The 19,903-nt window shown below is 41.3% G+C and overlaps 1 protein-coding gene across 1 annotated transcript in view; it reads left to right on the forward strand.

Moving 5' to 3' along the window:
- Positions 1-17,305, forward strand: part of ETFA (electron transfer flavoprotein subunit alpha) — a 112,914-nt gene extending 95,609 nt beyond the window's left edge. Inside the window, exons 10-12 of the mRNA XM_017858022.1 lie at positions 2,131-2,196; positions 7,356-7,436; positions 16,995-17,305. Coding sequence (XP_017713511.1) covers positions 2,131-2,196; positions 7,356-7,436; positions 16,995-17,033 — 186 coding nt within the window. The 3' untranslated portion in view covers positions 17,034-17,305. The remainder of the gene's footprint in view (positions 1-2,130; positions 2,197-7,355; positions 7,437-16,994) is intronic.
- Positions 17,306-19,903: the final 2,598 nt, after the last annotated feature.

The following is a 19,903-nucleotide window of genomic DNA, read 5'->3' on the forward strand; positions in this document are numbered from 1 at the left end:
ATGACCAGCCTGGGCAACATAGTGAAAACCCGTCTCTACTAAAATACAAAATCAGCCGGGTGGGGTGGCATACACCTGTAGTCCCAGCTGCTTGGGAGGCTGAGGTGGGAGAATCGCTTGAACCTAGGAGGTGGAGGTTGCAGTGAGCCAAGACTACACCATTGCACTCCAGCCTGGGTGACAGAGTGAGACTCCGTCTCAAAAAAAAAAAAAAAAAACTATTGAATTACTTGTAAATCTTAAATAGAAAGTAGTAGAAGAAGTTTACTACTTATGCTAGTGTCCATGTGTAAGAGACAGTATGTCAGGGCCTTATTGCATTGTGTAGGATCACAGTTGACACACTGGATGCATTCAAGGTAGAATCACAGAGCATGCAATTGCTTTTTAATCCTCATCCATACTTTCTGCAGCATTCCTCCCCACCCTAAGACACAGTCTTATTACCCCAAATTGTTCTTGTCTTCAGGCTTTTGGTAACTATAGAACAAGTTGATTAAAAAAACAAGCTCATCTCATTTTTAGATAATTAACTCACTTTGGGGACTAGATTGGTTCCTTTTCCAGGTTACATGGTGCTGCTCTAGGAGCAGTTGGACACTTTATGCTTGTAAAGATCAGGCCTAGGGAGTACTGCAGGGGGCTGGACATTTCTAAGATTCAGGCTGCCAAAGAGCTGAGGGATTACCTATTATAGTGGTTCTCCAGCTCTGGCTATACATCAGAGTATCCTGGGGAGCTTTCTTTACAAGCACCAGTGCTGGAGCTGTACCTCTTCTGTTTACAACTGGAAAAAGTGAGGCCCTGAATTGACTTGTATGTGGTCATATACACTTAGGTGCTATGAAAAATCATAACATTTGGAGGCAATAACATTATTTCCAGATCCTAGTTGAAATGCTTTCTTATTTTGGATTGAGCAATTGTTAAATGAGATCATAAGCAGTGCAGAAAACAAGGTGGGACCACCTTGACACTGTCATTGGCTTTTGCAGTATCTGCTCTATAAGAAAACTAAGTATAACAGAACCACCTTCAGTGCCTTCCACATATTATTCATATCGAGGAGAGACTTTACTGTCAGTTGTGACAAAACCTTAGTGTTAGTCTGGTTACATGTTAGTTATACCTCCTACCCAGGCCAGGACTTGTTTGTTCATTTTTTGTGTGGGAAAAGGTTTTCAATTGAAGCTTTAATTATACCTGGTAAACAAAATGAAGCAGGTAAGCTCTTCTAATTAAGCACTTATTAAAGTGCTTAAAATTTTCATAATGGAAGTGTGTTTTTATTTTCAAACATAGGTACTGTAAAAATTTTAGATAAGGAGACAGAACAGTGTCAGTCATTCCCTTTGTAATTATTGAGGGCAGAGGGGCCGGAAGAGGTACAAATATCATCAACATTTACCAAAAAACTATGGTATGGAGGCCTTTTTGTTAGGCTCTGGAAACACAAAGGTTCAGCTCATGCCTTTGAGAAGTTTGTTATTTTTTATTCAGAGAGAACGTGTGTGTGTGTGTGTGTGTTTGTGTGTGTGTGTGTGTTTAAAATCTCTTGATAGTGATTTGTATTTCTGGTTTTTCTAAATACAAAGTTTAGTAAACATATCCTTATTACCATTTTAACAAATACCCTTTTGTGATGAGGCAAACAAGCCAAACAACTAAGTCCAAATTTATTTTAATATATTTGAGTATATGTGTTTATATGTTAATATACAACGTGTGTACGTTGTTAATTGTTAATGGGTATGTACAGCATGTATGGGTTGTGCAGTGACTTTCAAGTGAGTGCCACAGATGAAAAAATGCTACCTCACAGGTAATTGTTGTGAGATTGAGACGCTTGATGTAAAATGCTTAACACCGCGTCTGGCACATAGTAAATGTTCAGTAATCCTCATTATCCACATATTTATTATACCACCACTGCTATAGAAATTCACAGGAAAAAGAGAACTGTAGGTTAAGGAGATCAGAGAAAAAGGAAAGCATAATTTAAGCAATACATTTTGCCTCTGTTTTATTTAACATATCTTTTGCCTAAGACTTAAGCTGCTAATAGCAAACACTTTGGAAAGTGTTATATAATATAAATATGTATTAATAACATGACCTCTTTTATTTCAGGAACTTTATATTGCTGTTGGAATATCTGGAGCCATCCAACATTTAGCTGGGATGAAAGACAGCAAGGTAATTGTACATCAGTGATGCTAAAAGAAAACGTTTCCACATTTTGGGATTTGGCTTACCTTGTATGTTTCCATGTAGTTACAGTGCATGTAGTCTAGCCATTCACACTAATATAGATCTGGGAACCCAAAGAAATAAAAGCTACCGTTCACCGCCTTAAAAATTATTGGTCACAGAGGCAGTGCTGTGTCATGGAAAGAGGCCTGAACCTGAGTTATTAGCTCCACTGCTAACTTAATGCATGATGAGTGCTGTCTGCAAACTCAGTTTCTTTGTCTACTAAATGTGGGTATTGAATGACGATCACTAAGGTGCCCTTCAGCTATGACAATCTGTGGATAGAAAATGTGAGGCTTAAACAATTTGATGAGGTTCTGAACGTCTAACTTATTTTTGAGGTTTTGATCCCTGATTCTCTCTCTGTCTGCTTCACTTTAGTCCTCTAACCGTCACAATCTCATATATCAGCAGGGCCCCTCTTCTTGGGTTGTTATCAAAGTATAACCAACACATTTTGGGTTGGAGCATCAGGCCATCTTAATATCTCAGTATCTCAGTAATTATCAAAAGTGCAATAAGTATGAGGCCGGGCGTGGTAGCTCATGCCTGTAATCCTAGCACTTTGGGAGACCGAGGTGGGCAGATCATGAGGTCAGGAGATCGAGACCATCTTAGCTAACATGGTGAAACCTCGTCTCTACTAAAAATGCAAAAAAAAAAAAAAAAAAAAAAAAAAAAAAAATTAGCCAGGTGTGGTGGCGGGCACCTGTAGTCCCAGCTACTCGGGAGGCTGAGGCAGGAGAATGGCGTGAACCCGGGAGGCAGAGCTTGCAGTGAGCCGAGATTGCGCCACTGCACTCCAGCCTGGGCAACAGAGCAAGACGCTGTCTCAAAAAAAAAAAAAAAAAGTCAAGTGTTTCCTTCCTCTACTTATTGCCCTTTTTTTTTTTTGACACGGAGTCTTGCTGTGTTGCCTAGGCTGAAGTCGCCCAGGCTGGAGTGCAATGGCCTGATCTTGGCTCACTGCTAGCTCTGCCTCCTGGGTTCATGCCATTCTCCTGCCTCAGCCTCCCAAATAGCTGGGACTACAGGCGCCCACCACCACACCTGGCTAAATTTTTTGTATTTTTGGTAGAGACAGGGTTTCACCGTGTTAGCCAGGATGGTCTCAATCCCCTGACCTCGTGATCCACCCACTTCAGCCTCCCAAAGTGCTGGGATTACAGGCGTTAGCCACTGTGCCCGGCCAGGAAACACTTGATTTTAACTTGCTACTTGGACTACTCTGGAAGTCCTGTGTAATGACTCTGAACATATATTTCAGAATATGACACATTATTTCATGCATAATAATGTATGGTTTGAATTATGAACTTGTCTTTCATGAAGTCAGAGATGCCTCTGACATTCCTGCATTTATCCATTCAGATGGAAGCTTGATATAAAAGATAATAAAACTTTTAACAGGCTTAACTTCTTCTAACTTGAAATGCATGCACTACCTCTTTGTAGCTTCTAAATGAACTGGCCCAAAACCAGTCAGATTTTACAGTTGGATGGTAGGTTTCTTTACTGAGCTATGAAAACAGCAGTGCCAATGGGGAAAATGTGATTGCTGCATTAAGAAAAAATAAATAGGCCGGGCGCGGTGGCTCAAGCCTGTAATCCCAGCACGTTGGGAGGCCGAGACGGGCGGATCACGAGGTCAAGAGATCGAGACCATCCTGGCTAACACGGTGAAACCCCGTCTCTACTAAAATACAAAACTAGCCGGGCGAGGTGGCGGGCGCCTGTAGTCCCAGCTACTAGGGAGGCTGAGGCAGGAGAATGGCGTAAACCCAGGAGGCGGAGCTTGCAGTGAGCTGAGATCCGGCCACTGCACTCCAGTCCGGGCGACAGAGCCAGACTCCGCCTCAAAAAAAAAAAAAAGAAAGAAAAAATAAATAAAAGAAAGAAACTCCAGCACCAGTAGCCTTAAAGTATATTTTTAGCCAGACCAGTTCAGACATAGCTAGAATTCTGCTTCTCTAAAAATAAAAGATTCTGCCTGTCAAGAAGATACCAGTGAAAATTCTCACGCCAGGCCAACAGGGCTGGATTGTGGGAAAGACACTAGGTAGTGTACGTCAGAGCAAATAGGGAACAGTTGAAGTAAGAAGACTGGTGTTGGGGGTCAGCCAAGACTTTGTATCTCCAACTAGTCAACAAATGTTTATTAAGATCGTTCCTTATACTAGAAGCTGGGAGTGCTTAAATGAAAAAGGCATAGCCCTTGTTGTCACTGTCTCATCCTGTTGTCTGTGTCGTCCTCTGTTGTCATAACCCCATTATCTGCATAGGAGATAGTCTTTAGTTGTATTGGTTTTAAGTTCTAAAATGGGATATTAGAATGGTTTAAATCTGACAGTTGCATTCCCTACAAGCTGCAATTTTGATTAGAATCCTGGTTTAGGCCGGGCGCGGTGGCTCAAGCCTGTAATCCCAGCACTTTGGGAGGCCGAGACGGGCGGATCACGAGGTCAGGAGATCGAGACCATCCTGGCTAACACGGTGAAACCCCGTTTCTACTAAAAAATACAAAAAACTAGCCGGGCGAGGTGGCGGGCGCCTGTAGTCCCAGCTACTCCGGAGGCTGAGGCAGGAGAATGGCGTAAACCCGGGAGGCGGAGCTTGCAGTGAGCCGAGATCCGGCCACTGCACTCCAGCCCGGGCGACAGAGCGAGACTCCGTCTCAAAAAAAAAAAAAAAAAAAAAAAAAAAAAAAAAGAATCCTGGTTTAGTTGAAGGAATTCAAGATTTGATTGTTAAATCAAATGAATCTAATGAAAGCAATTTCTGAACTAATATATAGTAATATGGTTGAGGCCACGTGCGGTGGCTCACGCCTGTAATCCCAGCACTTTGGGAGGCCGAGGTGGGCAGATCACCTGAGGTCAGGAGATTGAGACCATCCTGGCTAACACGGTGAAACCCCGTTTCTACTAAAAATACAAAAAATTAGCTGGGCGTGGTGGCGGGCACCTGTAGTCCCAGCTACTTGGGAGGCTGAAGCAGGAGAATGGTGTGAACCCCGGAGGCGGAGCTTGCAGTGAGCCGAGATTGCGCCACTGCACTCCAGCCTGGGTGACAGAGCAGGACTCCGTTTAAAAAAAAAAAAAAGTAATAATAATAATATGGTTGAATACAATCTATGCATTTCAAAGCTCTGTAAGAAGGAAGAACTTGAGCTTGCGAGGAGCTATTGAGAGGGCTTTGGATACGAGCAAGACTTTATCATAGTTCTTTACGATTGATTATTTAGAAATATTATTTTAATAATCCGAAGAACAATAACCAGCCCACATCTTTTTTGTTAAATACTGTAGTGGTTCCTTGCCCACAGTTATATGCTCTCTCTCTAAAAGTAACTTTTAAGGCAGGCATGGTGGCTCACTGTCATTCCAGCACTTTGGGAGGCCAAGGCAGGAGGATCATTTGACCCCAGGAGTTGGAGACTGGCCTAGGCAACATAGTGAGAACCCCATCTCTCCAAAAAATAAAAGAATTATCTGAGCATGGTGGTATACCCCTGTGGTCCCAGCTACTCAGGAGGTTGAGGTGGAAGGATCACTTGACCCCAGGAGATCGAGGCTTCTGTGAGCTGATTGTACAACTGCACTCCAGCCTGAGCAACACAATGAGACTCTGTCTCAAAGTAATAATGATAATAACAATTGTTATATAGTACAATGAAAAAAGCTTATGGATGATTAAACTCCCAGATGTCTAAGTGGCCTCTAGGAGAATAATTTACCATCAATAACTAAACAAATCTCTGCTTATCGCCGTGAAGCAGGTTACACATTCCCAAAAGACAAACACGTCAATGCAAATCAACATCTGCTATTCAAAATGTTTGTTCTTGTGCCTTTGAATTTGAGGCTCATGTTTGAAACTTGTTTATTGTCTCTGATCATGCATCTTAATGTGTGTAGCATGTTTCTCTGGATTAGCAGTTACCTGGACTATATAACCATGTTCCAGTCTTAGACATTCTGGCATATTCTGCACATCTCTCTGAGGAACCCCTCTAAGGGAAATACATAGATGTTGGATATCATGTAGCCTGTATTTTGAGTCAGGCTACATCAAAATACTTAATGTGTTTTTTAATACCAGCTATTTTCACAACATACAATGCCAGGTAGGTAGAAACTTAATTTTACTTCTAGAGATTTGAATTATTTTTAGTCCACAGTCTTATCCTCCCGCCTCCACCTCCCAAAGTGCTGGAATTATAGGTATGAGTTACCACGCCTGGCCTGCATTTAAGAATATTTTTATAGCAAATAAGAGAAATGTTTGATAGCTTTTATAAGAGATATAAGTAATTTGCTTGTTTTATTAATCTATTTGCTATGTACATAAGGACTTAAAGCTGTTTAACGTCCCTTAATAACAGGCTGACAAGATAGTTTAGCTTTCATATTGTTAGAATATCCCAGAATAATTTTATTTATTTTTATTTTTGTTGAGACAGAGTCTTGCTGCTGGAGTGCAGTGGCACGATCTCTGCTCACTGCAACCTCTGCCTCCTGGGTTCAAACGAGTCTCCTGCCTCAGTCTCCCAAGCAGTTGGGATTACAGGCACACGCCACCATGCCTGGCTAATGTTTGTATTTTTAGTAGAGACGGGTTTTACCATGTTGGCCAGGCTAGTCTCGAACTCCTGACCTCAGGTGATTCGCCCATCTTGGCCTCCCAAAGTGCTGGGATTACAGGCGTGAGCCACTGTGCCTGTCCTCCAGAATAATAATTTTTAAATAATAAATGAAGGACAAAATAGTTTGCACTACAAAGGCTGTGGATTTGGGTATAGATTTATTACTTTTTCACCTAAAATCAGTTTTTTTTTGGTAAGTCAAAAGAAGAACTTTAAAAAAAAAAAGATTTTAAACTCTTTAGTACTGAGATGGGCTAGTTGTGGGTAAGAGAGAATTTTATTACATTCCAACCCGGAAATTTCTAATAAATTTACAATATTGACACAGATGCATCAAATCTTATTTTTAGACATTTTAAGAATGTTAATATATTGTAAGGGAAGTTAAAATGGAACTGTCAGTCTGTGTGGAATGTTTTCTTGGTAAAAGTCAAAACTCTTTGTTTTTATTTCACAGACAATTGTGGCTATTAATAAAGACCCAGAAGCTCCAATTTTCCAAGTGGCAGATTATGGAATAGTTGCGGATTTATTTAAGGTAAGCTGGTCTTGAGAGAAATTGCTATTATCTAGATTGTCATCCGAGAAACTCTTAGAATTGGTCAAGGATGAAGCTATTAAAAGAAAACATCATGTGTTTGTGTGTCTATGTTTGTATATATACTGTTAATATATGTACACAATTTTGACCTACTTAAAGGTTAAGTTGCTCTAAGATTAGATATGTGTTGTTTATATAGAGCATTATAACTTTGCTTTTAAGAAAGAGTCCAAATTGTCTTTAAAATATCCACATGGCAGCCGGGCGCCGTGGGTCACACCTGTAATCCCAGCACTTTGGGAGGCCAAGGCAGGCAGATCACAAGGTCAGGAGATCGAGACCATCCTGGCTAACACGGTGAAACCCCATCTCTACTAAAAAATACAAAAATTTAGCCAGGCGTGGTGACGGGCACCTGTAGTCCCAGCTACTCGGGAGGCTGAGGCAGGAGAATGGCGTAAACCCAGTGAGCATAGATTGTGCCACTGCACTCCAGCCTGGGTGACAGAGTGAGACTCTGTCTCAAAAAAAAAAAAAAAAAAAAAAAATACATGGTTTTTGGCATCTCATGTGCTAAGTTAATGCACAATGTAAAGTGATTCAAGTAATTTATAACCTAGAATCATATTTGGCAAGTACCCTAAAGAAATTAACATCAAACCCCCTTATTCAGGAATTTGCCAAGAATGCTAGAGCTTTTCAGGGGAGAGTAGGCACTCATATCCAGCTTATCTGACTCAATAAGAATGCTCTGCCTGCTGTGTTTGTGGGTTAATGGCCTTCCTTAGCTGATGAGTGTAGGGAGAGCACTTATTTCCCACTCCTCACACTCCACTTTTGAGTGTTCCTTCTCTCTTGCCGTCACCTCCATATTTGACATTCCCATGAGAAAAATTACTTTCATGATATTAATTAGTGAATTACAGATGATGAGCACTTGATACTCATTTGGCCACATTTAAAGGTCATGGCCTGGTCTCTTCTTTTCCCTGGGTCTGCCTACACGTTTCTAGGTTATCTTATGCAGAAATCACTCATGCAGGAATTGACACTCTGAAAATATAATCCAACCCAAGGAGAAGTGGGTTTGCTGGGGTGAGGAACCCCTCACGTAGAACCACAGTGAGGGGCTATGGGCCTCATGGAGAGGCTATAGCCTGAGAACAGAGCTACAGGTGGTCCCCTCAGCAAGAGGATTGGCCTATTTCCGTGACTTCACTAGCACTGCACATGATCTAGAGGAACTAGTGAGAGTGCTTGGAGAACACATCTGTATTTTGAAGTATATGTTCATGCTCAGTGAAGGATGGAAATAGGACCCTTGAGCCAATTACTCCGTGATGGCTCAGACTGCATGCAAAGACTAGGATGGGGCTCTTGCTCTGGCTCAGTGTTGGGTATACTTCCCCTCAGAAGCCCCCTGCCGTAGAGCTTAGATCTTGTCTTGGGAAAAACATTACCCCCTTCAGTAACCCTGAAGCTCTGTATCTGGTATTTGGGGTTCAGGTAGGTCATCTGCTCGTGTTGCCTGGCCCAAGTGTGTAAGAACAAACAGTAAGGTCAGTCATTTTCCCACTAAGATGTTCCAGTGGGAAGGGGAGCTGATATGAAAAAGAGAATTTTTTTTTTCTCTGTATAATGATAACTTTGTTCAAGTAGTAAGAATTCCGTTCCTTACTATTGGTATGAGTAGAGGGGTAAATATTCTTTTCATTTAAAAGCAAAATTAAATACTTTCTGAACCTCATCCATGTTTGCAAGTAGATGTCTAGTGTAGTTGCCTTTTTTCCTCAAGAGAATATTTTAATAAACTTATAAGTAATTTTGTTTAAGTTACTTTCTTCTGTCTGCCTGTGTACTATGTGTTAAAACTCACATGGCAGCTTTCATGATAAGATAAACTGTGAAGCAGTTGGAAATTTTCAGTGTTCTTCCAATGGACACCTGCCTTAGGGCAGGAGCTTCTTTGTAGTCATTGTTGATGGAATGGGGTCACACACATTGTGGTCCTGCATTAAGGGCAGCTCCCAGGTTTGGCATGAGAATATGTGTGTGTGTGTGTGTGTGTGTGTGTGTGTGGACACAGAGGTATCTCAGTGAGAAAGGGTCCTAAGACAGTGAAGTGGAACGAGGCCTTAAAAATCATCTAGTCAGCTGACTTCCAGTTTCAGGTTCTCAGGCTCCTTTTGTATTTTAGGAAGCCCGCTTTGGACTAGAGAGAGACTTCAGACAAAGATACTGTGTTTATTTGCTTTTAGCTAAAATTGTATTAAGGCAATGACTATCTCATACAGCTTAGAAGTTCTGAAGTACATGGCCAGGAGCGGTGGCTCACACCTGCAATCCCAGCACTTTGAGAGGCTGAGGTGGGCAGATCACCTGAGCTCAGGAGTTTGAGACCAGCCTGGGCAAGATGGTGAAACCCTGTCTCTACTAAAAATGTGAAAAACAAATTAGCCAAGCATGGTGATGCATGCTTGTAATCCCAGCTACTCGAGAGGCTAGGGCACAAGAATCACTTGAGCCTGGGAGGCAGAGGTTGCAGTGAGCCAAGATGGTGCCACTGGACTCCAGCGTGAGCAACAGAGCAAGAATCTGTCTCAAAAAAATAAAAATAGGCCGGGCGCGGTGGCTCACGCCTGTAATGCCAGCACTTTGGGAGGCCGAGACGGGTGGATCATGAGGTCAGGAGATCGAGACCATCCTGACTAACACGGTGAAACCCCATCTCTACTAAAATACAAAATTAGCCGGGTGCGGTGGCGGGCGCCTGTAGTCCCAGTTACACGGGAGGCTGAGGCAGGAGAATGGCGTGAACCTGGGAGGCGGAGCTTGCAGTGAGTGGAGATCGGGAGATCGCGCCACTGCACTCCAGCCTGGGCGGCAGAGCGAGACTCCGTCTCAAAAATAAATAAATAAATAAAATTTAAAAAAATAAAAATAAAGTTCTGAAGTACAGTTATATATGTATTTGATTAATACAAAAGTAGAGAAGTTAATCAGTCCTTTAAAAGTGCAGTTTGGGAGGCCAGGCACAATGGCTTATGCCTGTAATCCCAGCACTTTGGAAGGCCGAGGAAAGGTGGATCACTTGAGTCCAGAAGTAGGACACCAGCCTGGGCAACATGGTGAAACCCCATCTCTACAAAAAATACAAAAATTAGCCAGGTCTGGTGACATGTGCCTGTGGTCCCAGCTACTTGGGAGACTGAGGTAGGAGGATCACGTGAGCCCAGGAGATTGAGACTGCAGTGAGCCATGATTACACCACTGCACTTTGGCCTGGGCAACAGAGTAAGACCCTGTCTCAAAAAAATAATAATAAAAAAAATAAAATAAAATAAAAAAAATTCAGTTTGGGGAAAAAACTACAGATTATAAAATACTAAACATATGGCAGACTCCTGTTTGTTACTGTGTGAGGAACACAAGCCAGGTACATTCTTTTTAAGTTGCCTGTCCCAGAGAGATGTGATTTGGGACAATCAGCAGGTTTTGGGCACAACTAAGACAGGGTCCTGCTTCTGTTCCCCCCCTCTCTCATCTTTCTGCCTCTCTGGCTCAGCAGGTACTACAGCTGGGTGGCTCACCACTACTATTGTACCTTGGATAAGGTGCAGTAAAAAGAATTGCACCTTTGACAGACTCTAGGAACCTACAGAGTACGCATCAAGTCGTTTTCTCAGCTGAAATCAGAATGAGCACAGTGTAGGTGAATACTGTAGTAATTCTGACAGAAGAGTGCAGACAAAGTGGTTTGGTGAATATACTCCTCACTGGGGCAACCCCATTTTTAAAAAATCAAATACTTAAAGAAAATAATTTAAAAATCAAATATTTAATACTTTTGATTTTAAAAAATCAAAATACAATATTTGTATAATCATATTTCTTAATGTTATATATTTTATATTTTAATATAATTTTGTTATTTTTTGTATTTTATGTATGCTAATTATATTTTAAAATTATAATTTTTAAAATATTTATGTAACATTAAGAAATATATAAGATAATATATTTATATAACGTTAAGAAATACAATTATACAAATTATGGGTGAGAATTAGCATTATCTATTTTGGATTATGATCTAAAGAAAATGGAAGTCAAATTATAGTGTACGAAAAGGACTTTTTTAGCCTAATTTTCATGTGAAAAATTTAAATTTCAAATTGCATCGTGTAGCATGTATATACAGCTGTTAGACTAATAATTCCCTAGGTGATATTTTGCTCACCAAGTAGAACTGTATGTGGAGTAAAAATGTATACGCATAACATTTTATTCTCTTACATTCATTGTTTTGCTTGACCCTTCAACAACCATTAGTTATAAAGGACAAGCTGTTTTTTTTTTTGCCTCAGAAATAATATGTTATAGTAATTAAGAGCTTTAATTCCAATTCTGCCTTGGCCACATACTAGTTAAATTGTCTTGGCTAAGATATTTAATCTCTGGATGTCAGCTTCCTTGTAAGTGATGTAAATATTACACTACCTCTTTAACGGTTGTAATGAAGATGAAATGAAATTATACTGCACCTAATGCTAATAGAGTCTGTGATAAATATTAGCCTGCCTGTTCTGTCCAGGTACATAGTAGGTACTCAATAAATGGTAAATATTATAATTGTAGTTACTGTGATAGGGCATAGGGCACCACCTATTTTTTGTTTAATATTAAACAGCTTTACTGAGATATAATTCACGTACCATAAAACTCACCATTTAAAAATGTACAATTCAGTGGGTTTTAGTATTTTCACAGTTACACAACCACTGTCACACATTTCATCACACCAAAAAGAACTCCATACCTATCAGCATTCATTCCCTGTTTTATGTTCTGCATCCTCAGACCCCAGCCCCAGCTCCTGGCAACCACTACTCTACTTTCTGTTTCTATAGATTTGCCAGTCCTGTGTGTTTCATATAAATGAGATTATGTAATATGTGATCTTTGTGATTGGCTTCTTTCAGTTAGCATAAGGTTTTCAAAGTTCATGCATGTTATAGCCTGTGTTAGTACTTTCTTTTTCTTGCCAAATAATATCCATTATAGGGGTATGTAACATTTTGTTTATTCATTTATCATTTGATGGACATGTTGGGTTTTTCCCCTTTTTGGCTATTAAGAATAATGCTGCTATGAACATTCAGGTATGAGGTTTTGTGCAGACCTATGTTTTCATTTCTTTTGGATAGATGTCTAGAAATGGAATTGCTAGGTCACCTGGTAACTCTGAGTTTAACATTTTGAATAACCGTCAGGTTGTTTTCAGAGTGGCTGCCCCCTTTTACATTCCCACCAAAAATGTGTGAGGGCTCTGGTTTTTCTTTATACTCATTAATGTATGTTATTGTCTGTCTTTTTAAATATAGCCCTTCTAATGAGTGTGAGGTGGTATCTTATTGTGGTTTTGATTTGCATTTCTCTGATGGCAAATGACTTTTAGTATCTTTTCATCTGCTTATTGGCCATTTGTATATTTTCTTCGGAGAAAGTTTATTCAGATCCTTTGTAATTTTTAAATCACATTATTTTTTTGTTCTTGAGTTGTTAGTGTTCTTTATATATCATGGATATAAGTCCCTTATTGAATATTTGATTTGCAAATATTTTCTCCCATTGTGTGGGTTGTCTTTTCACTTTCTTAATGGTGTCCTTTAAAGCATGAAAGTTTTACATTTTGTCAATGCCTATGAAAAAGGGGAAGAAAAAGTTTTAAAATAAAGTTTTAAATTTTGATGAAATCCAGCTTACCAATTTTTTCTTTGTTGCTTATGCTTGAAGTCTCATATCTAAAAACCCATTGCCAGCCAGGCACGGTGACTTCACACCTGTAATCCCAGCACTGGGAGGTCAAGGTGGTTGGATCACTCGATGTCACGAGTTTGAGACCAGCCTGGCCAACATGGTGAAACCCCATCTCTACCAAAAAAATACAAAAATTAGCTAGGCATAGTGGCCAGCTATTTGGGAGGCTGACGTGGAAGAATCACTTGAACTTGGGAGGAGGCAGAAGTTGCAGTGAGCCAAGATCATGCCACTGCACTCCAGCCTGGGCAAATGAGAACCCATCTCAAAAAAACAAAAACAAAAAGAAACAAAAAAACACAAACCCATTGCCTAATCCATAGTGTAGTGAACATTGGCCTACAAGTATCTGCTCAAGTCCCTGCTTTCAGTTCTTTTGGGTTTATAACTAGAAGTAGAATTGCTGGGTCATATGAATTCCATGTTTAGCTTTTTGAAGAACCTTCAAACTGCTTTCCATAGAAGTTGCATGATTTTACGTTCCCATCAGCAGTGCACAAGGGTTCCAGTTTTTCTGCATCCTCAGTAACACTTATTTTCTGTTTTTTAATTCTAGTCACCCTAGTAGGTGTGAAGTGGTATCTCATTGTGACTTTGATTTGCGTTTTCCTAATAACTAGTGATGTTAAGCACATAAGCATATGAAAAGATGTTCACTGGCCATTCGTATATCTCCTTTAGAGAAATGTTTATCCACCTTTTTTGCCCATTTTCAGTTGGGCTGTTTCTCTTTTTGTTGACTTGTGTGAATTCTTTACATATAATGGATACTAAACACTTATCAGAGATATGATTTCCAAACATTTTCTCTCATTCTGTAGGTTAGCTTTTCACCTTCTTGAGAATATCCTTTGATGTGCAAGTTTTAGATTCTGATGAAGTCCAATTTATCTTTATTTTGTTGCTTGTGCTTTTGGCATCATATCTGAGAATCCATTGCCAAATCTTGGCTCATGAAGATTCACCCCTGTTTTCTTATAAGAGTTTTATGGTTTTAGCTCATATATTTAGGTTGTTGATCCATTTTGAGTTAATTTTTGTATATGGTATGAGGTAGGAGTCCATCTTCATTCTTTGGCATGTGATTATCCAGTTGTCCCAGCACCACCTATCTGTTCAAAGAGACTATTCTGTTCGCATTGAATGACCTCGGCAAACCACTTATCTTTCTAAACCTTCTTTTCTTTCCTCTTCTCCCCTATAGTCACTATAATCTCTTTACTATCTCGGGAACCTGCAGTTGTTTATCTCTGTCTGTGCCTCATTTTTTTGCCTAGAATCCTTTTTTTATTTAGTTTGATGTTCTGAATTTTCCTAATCCACACTGATCTTCCTCAGAACTCGAATTTGGAGCCTTTAATGCTATTCTCTTCTCCTACATTCCAGTATAAGATGAACACACTTCTGATTGGGTGATTCATAGGCCTCTCTCTGTTCTTGCCAACTAGGAGGCAGAACTCCTCTGTTACTCCCACAGTGACAGAGAGCTTCTCTGTTTCCCTTAGTACTACCTGGAAGAAGTACTAAGTGAATGAGTGAAACATACTTGTACTGTGATTTATATCAGTAGGTTGTCTTTTTTTAAAAAAACTTAGATGACTTTTATTGGATCTTACTGAGTAGGGAGTTGCCTCTGCAATATCTAAAAGAGAATAGAAATAAGAAGATCTTTTAGTGTGCTCAGGCCATCAGACACTCAATGAACCTGAGTTAGCATTTCCTTTTTCCTAAATAAGGCATCATGTGGTATGCTTGAAAAGTGTACAGTTGGGCTGGCTGCAGTGGCTCACACCTGTAATCCCAGCACTTTGGGAGCCTGAGGTGGGTGGATCACCTGAGGTCAGGAGGTCGAGACCAACCTGGTCAACTTGGTGAAACCCCATCTCTACTAAAAATACAAAAAAAATTAGCTGGGTATGGTGGCAAATGCCTGTAATCGCAGCTACTTGGGAGGCTAAAGCAGGAGAATTGCTTGAACCTGGGAGGCAGAGGTTGCAGTGAGCCGAGACGGCGCCATTGCACTCCAGCCTGGGTGACAAGAGCGAAACTCTGTCTCAAAAAAAAAAAAAGAAAAAGAAAAGTGTGTGGTTGATCTAATAAAAAAAGATATAGATGGTAGAGAAAATCCTCTCAAACCTTTCGTGGGGAGGGTGGTAAGGATATATTTGGTAAAATTTTGAAAAGTTATATATTCTAAACCAAATCAGTGTTTCACTTTGTGGTAAGAGAAGTTGGGCTTTATCCTATTTTTCATGAAATATACAGGTCCTGTGTGAAGCTCAGTTAGCATGTCATCCATGTGACTGGCATGAGCTCATGGTCTCTCCACTGAGGAAAGCTGGGAGAAGTGGTGCCAGCACTTAATGCCACCCCTGAGCAAATGCCTGCTGGCTCCATGGTAAACATGGGCCTTTTAATAGGCTGGAGACAAAGTGACATTCGGAAGAAACAACATGTCAACAATTTCCTTAATAAATTTTGTACGAACACATTATTTCCACCTAATGGAAATGTAGCTCTCTTAAATAATTGAGAGGCTATATTCATCAGTGGTGAGTTCAGCTGGGATCTTTGTGAGCTAAGGCAGCCGAAAGCCCCTTGGAAGACTGGGTAATTGATATTTTGCACAAGTGGCTGGACCAGTTTTCAGAGTGTCTGTCTGACATTCCCTGCAGCTCCCTCAGACAGCTCTCTGTCCAAGCAGTTACAAAGTAGCTCTACACTGGAGGGTCCAGTTGCAGCCACTGTACTGCCACCGACTAAGGGTTAGTAATTAATCCTTTTTTAAAGTGGGAGCCAACTCAGGCCATTTCCCCTTGCTGTGGTTTCTTACTGTCTGCTGACCGGCCACTGCATTAGCACACAAGGTCTTGATTTTAATAAAGCATGATGATATTGAATGTTCAGCATGTAGCATATTTCTGTGTGCCAGATGATAGTAGTATGCTGCTGAAAAAGCAACCAATATGTTTGTGAAATGAATGACGGAGGAATGAATGAACAGTGAGAGAACAAGTACTAGAGGAGGTTAGCAGGGGTCATAATTGCAGCAAGCTAGAGACTTTGGTGTGGACTTCGAAGGGAAGTCAGGAATGCAGTTAAGGGTGGGAAGAATGCCAAGGAAAATACAAAGGTAAATACACAGTACTTTTCGCCCAGACAAGAAAAATTGGGCTTCCTGTTTCTAGGGTGCCTTCTTGAAATTTGTGGTTGGGTCAAAAAGCCGAAAGGTAGCAGTGTGTGCAGTCGTTCACACCTGTAATCTCAACACTTTGGGAGGCTGAGGCAGGCAGATCACCGGAGCCCAGGAGTTCGAGTCTAGCCTGGGCAACATGACGAAACCCTGTCTCTACAAAAATTACCAGATTGGTGGCTACTGAGGTGGGAGGATTGATTGACCCCAGGAAGTGGATGCTGCATTGAGCTATGATTGCACCACTGCACTGCAGCCTGGGTGACAGAGTGAGAGCCTGTCTGAAAAAAGGAAAAAAAAAAAAAAGGCACCTAGGCAATGAGTGGGCTGTAGGCCCTGCCAGCCCTGGGTCCTGGGTAGTCTCCCTGGGTGGGAAGAGAGACTACTGGAGAACAGGGGGTTCCTGGTGGAGAGGAGGGGGCCCTCGTGCCTCAACAGTGATTCGTGTTGTTTCTTGTGGCCTCCCTGTACTGCTTACGGAGCTGTGACCGTATCACAGTGAAGGCTCTAGTTGCTTAATTACTTTTTGTTTTTATTTGCAGGTAGTTCCTGAAATGACTGAGATATTGAAGAAAAAATGAATCAGGATCATGCCTTAAAAAGAAAAATTACGTTAACGTATTCCACTGAAATCACAGATATTTGTGGGTACTATAACAATCATTGGAAAGCATGGAGAGCTACATTTCATAATTTGAGGAAAATTTTCTAACAGATGCCAGAATGCTTGTTTATGGGATTACTATGTTTCCTTTTAATTATTTGTGGTTCCAAGCAATTATTTTTTGAAATTTTTAAATTCTATAATAAAATCTATAATAAAACTTTTCCACAGCTTTAAAACTATCAGAAATATGCCTAGCCTCTAGAGAAAATTGAAGAAAAGGAGTAAAAAAATTGTGTTTATTTATTTATTATTTTTGCCTTTCTTGTTCATGGAGAGCTCTATGTTTTAGGAAGATTGTAAACATGATTGTCTCCACCAGCCTAATCAACCTAACTAATCTCATTGTTGAAGGGCAAACCTCATAGGAGAAGGTAACTGAATTGGCAAGTACAGAGTTTAAAAAGCATGGCTATAAAGCACGAATATTATCTTAAACATACTCCACTCTTCAGAAAACCATAGCTAATGTGACAAAAGCAGACCTGACTAAAATCTGACCCAGCTCCATGTATTTAGTTGGCTTAAGGTAAATTTCATTTTAAGGTTTTGTCAGTTTATAGGACTTTTTTGTCTGGAAAGGAGGGAGAGTGGAGGAGGGGCTGCTTTGAGACAGCATGGCCTCTGATGCAAACAGATAGTTTGATATTATTATAAATGTTCAAAATTCTGTGCAGGACAGAATGCTCTATGCTTTCTTTTGCCTTCTGTTGGCTTCTTTTGGGCTCTCTTAGGAAGTACCCAGGCCTGTGTAGTCACCTCTGGCACTCTCATTCTGCTGCCCAGGGCACAGCTGAGGTCCAAGAGTGTCACCAGGGCTGCAGCTGGTGTGGATGCAGGCCCAAGAGCAGAGGCTGGTGAGGCTTTGAACAGGCCTGCAGGAAGGAGTGGGTAGGTAGGTGAATAGAACAAAGAGGGCTGCCCTCCTGAATCAAATCTGCAGAAGTGGGAGTAGTGACCTGGATCAAGCAGACAGTAGGGAAGAGAAGGGAAGTGGTAAGTGATGGAGGTGGCTAGAGTGCCTTTGTGTGGCCAGCCTAGGGCCCTTCCCCAGCTGACCAGTGAACCCTTTCTGATTTGTGTCACAATCAGTTGCTATAAAACACTTTTAAAAGTTGTATCTTTGGCATTTCAGTCTTCTTTTAATGAGAGGAGAGCAGTAGAATGATGCCTCTTTGCAAGTAATGTCTGTTAGAATCGAAGAATCCTAGAATCTCTGAACCCAGTGATCATCTGGTCAGACCCCTTGTTGTATAGATGGGGATACTGAAGCACAGAGAAGTGAAGAAGGTAAAGTGACGTGGCCAAGACCACATGGCTTGAATCACCTTTGGGAGAGTAATTCCTATGTCTTGTTTTTATCTTTGAGGCTCTTCCTAAGAGGGCTAACCTTGCTCAGGATTTTCTCCATTTACCCCTCATCCCTATTGGATGCTATAACTGGGGGGCATGAGAGATGGCAAAGGTGATGGCTGCAGAGGCACCCCCAGTAGAAGGTGTGCTGGTTCAGGGAGGGACATCCCAGGTGGTGCCTTGGCATGGTTCCTTGACTCAGAGTTGAACTGGTTGGTCTTTTTCTCTTTGCTCCCTCCTGTAATGGCTGCACTGCCTCAGCCTCAAGCAGCTGTTCACTGGACTAGTATTTACAGCTCATCATCCTCATAGCATTAAGTATAATGCTTACTATATACCAGGCACTGTTCTAGCACTTTATACATATTAAACCCCTTCAGTTATCACAGCACCCTGTAAGTTAGATGCTATTATTATCCCTCTTTTACAGATGGGGAAGCTGAGGCTCAAAGAGGTCATATAACTTGCCTTAATTTGGACAGCTTATAAATGACAGTCAGGATTTGAAACCAGGCTTCAGAGTGGTAACTTTACTAAGGACATGATTCTCCCTCACCTCAGCTCAAGGGACAGTGCGACTGCACAGCACCCTCAGGTAAAGAGCACTAAGTACTTCATGCTGGGTGGGAGGAGCACATTTAGGACCCTTGTTGAGGAGGGATGGACGTTCTGGAATAGTCCCTCCAGTGGGATTTTATTCAACTCAAAAGTCCCTCTGAGTGCTTACTTAGAGCTTACCATAAAAAGGCAGCCATGTGACGTGGAGGCAAGTTGTTAAAACTGTTATACATGCAAGAGGCACATATATATAATGTGCCCTTTTAATCTGTTTTTTGGGAAACCAAACAGTTCCTGTTGACTCTGCCCCTGTGTCCAGCCTTAGCACCCAGAGCAATAGCTCTAGAAATAGTATGGGGGAAAGGTGTTAGGGATAGCTTTTTTAAATGCTTGCATATAGGTTTCCTGCCTTTCTCCCTAGTTTCTTTGAGGTCTTTGGTTAACCTCACACAGCCTCTGGGAATTTGGTGGCCTGGTTATTTTGGCAGAACACAGAGTCCCTGGGAGGGCAGAAATAGGCCTATTAGAAAGGCAGCCCTCTGAGGGCAGAGCCAAGCAGGTCCGTGAGCTAATGGCCTATTCACTTGCAGAAGGCCTAAGGCCTAGTAATGGCCCTGGGCCCAGCTTCTTAGTAGTTGAGACAGCATCAGCTTTCCCCCAGGTCCCACTCGCTCTCAGCAATTCTGTGGGGACATGTTCCCTGCTGGGTTCTCTGGCTCACCAGCTGTGCTGTTTGGGACTCTGAAGAAAATACCTAGAAGAGTGTGGCCTAGCCATTGCCCCAAAGTAACTTGTGGTCTTCACAGAGAGGACAATATCCTTCCAGACTCTGAGAGTACAGGCTGTTGGAGCCACAGCCCCCACCCTGAAGGATTT

Source organism: Rhinopithecus bieti, unplaced genomic scaffold (assembly GCF_001698545.2).
Source record: "Rhinopithecus bieti isolate Rb0 unplaced genomic scaffold, ASM169854v2 scaffold_47256, whole genome shotgun sequence".
In the NCBI taxonomy this organism is placed as follows: domain Eukaryota; kingdom Metazoa; phylum Chordata; class Mammalia; order Primates; family Cercopithecidae; genus Rhinopithecus; species Rhinopithecus bieti.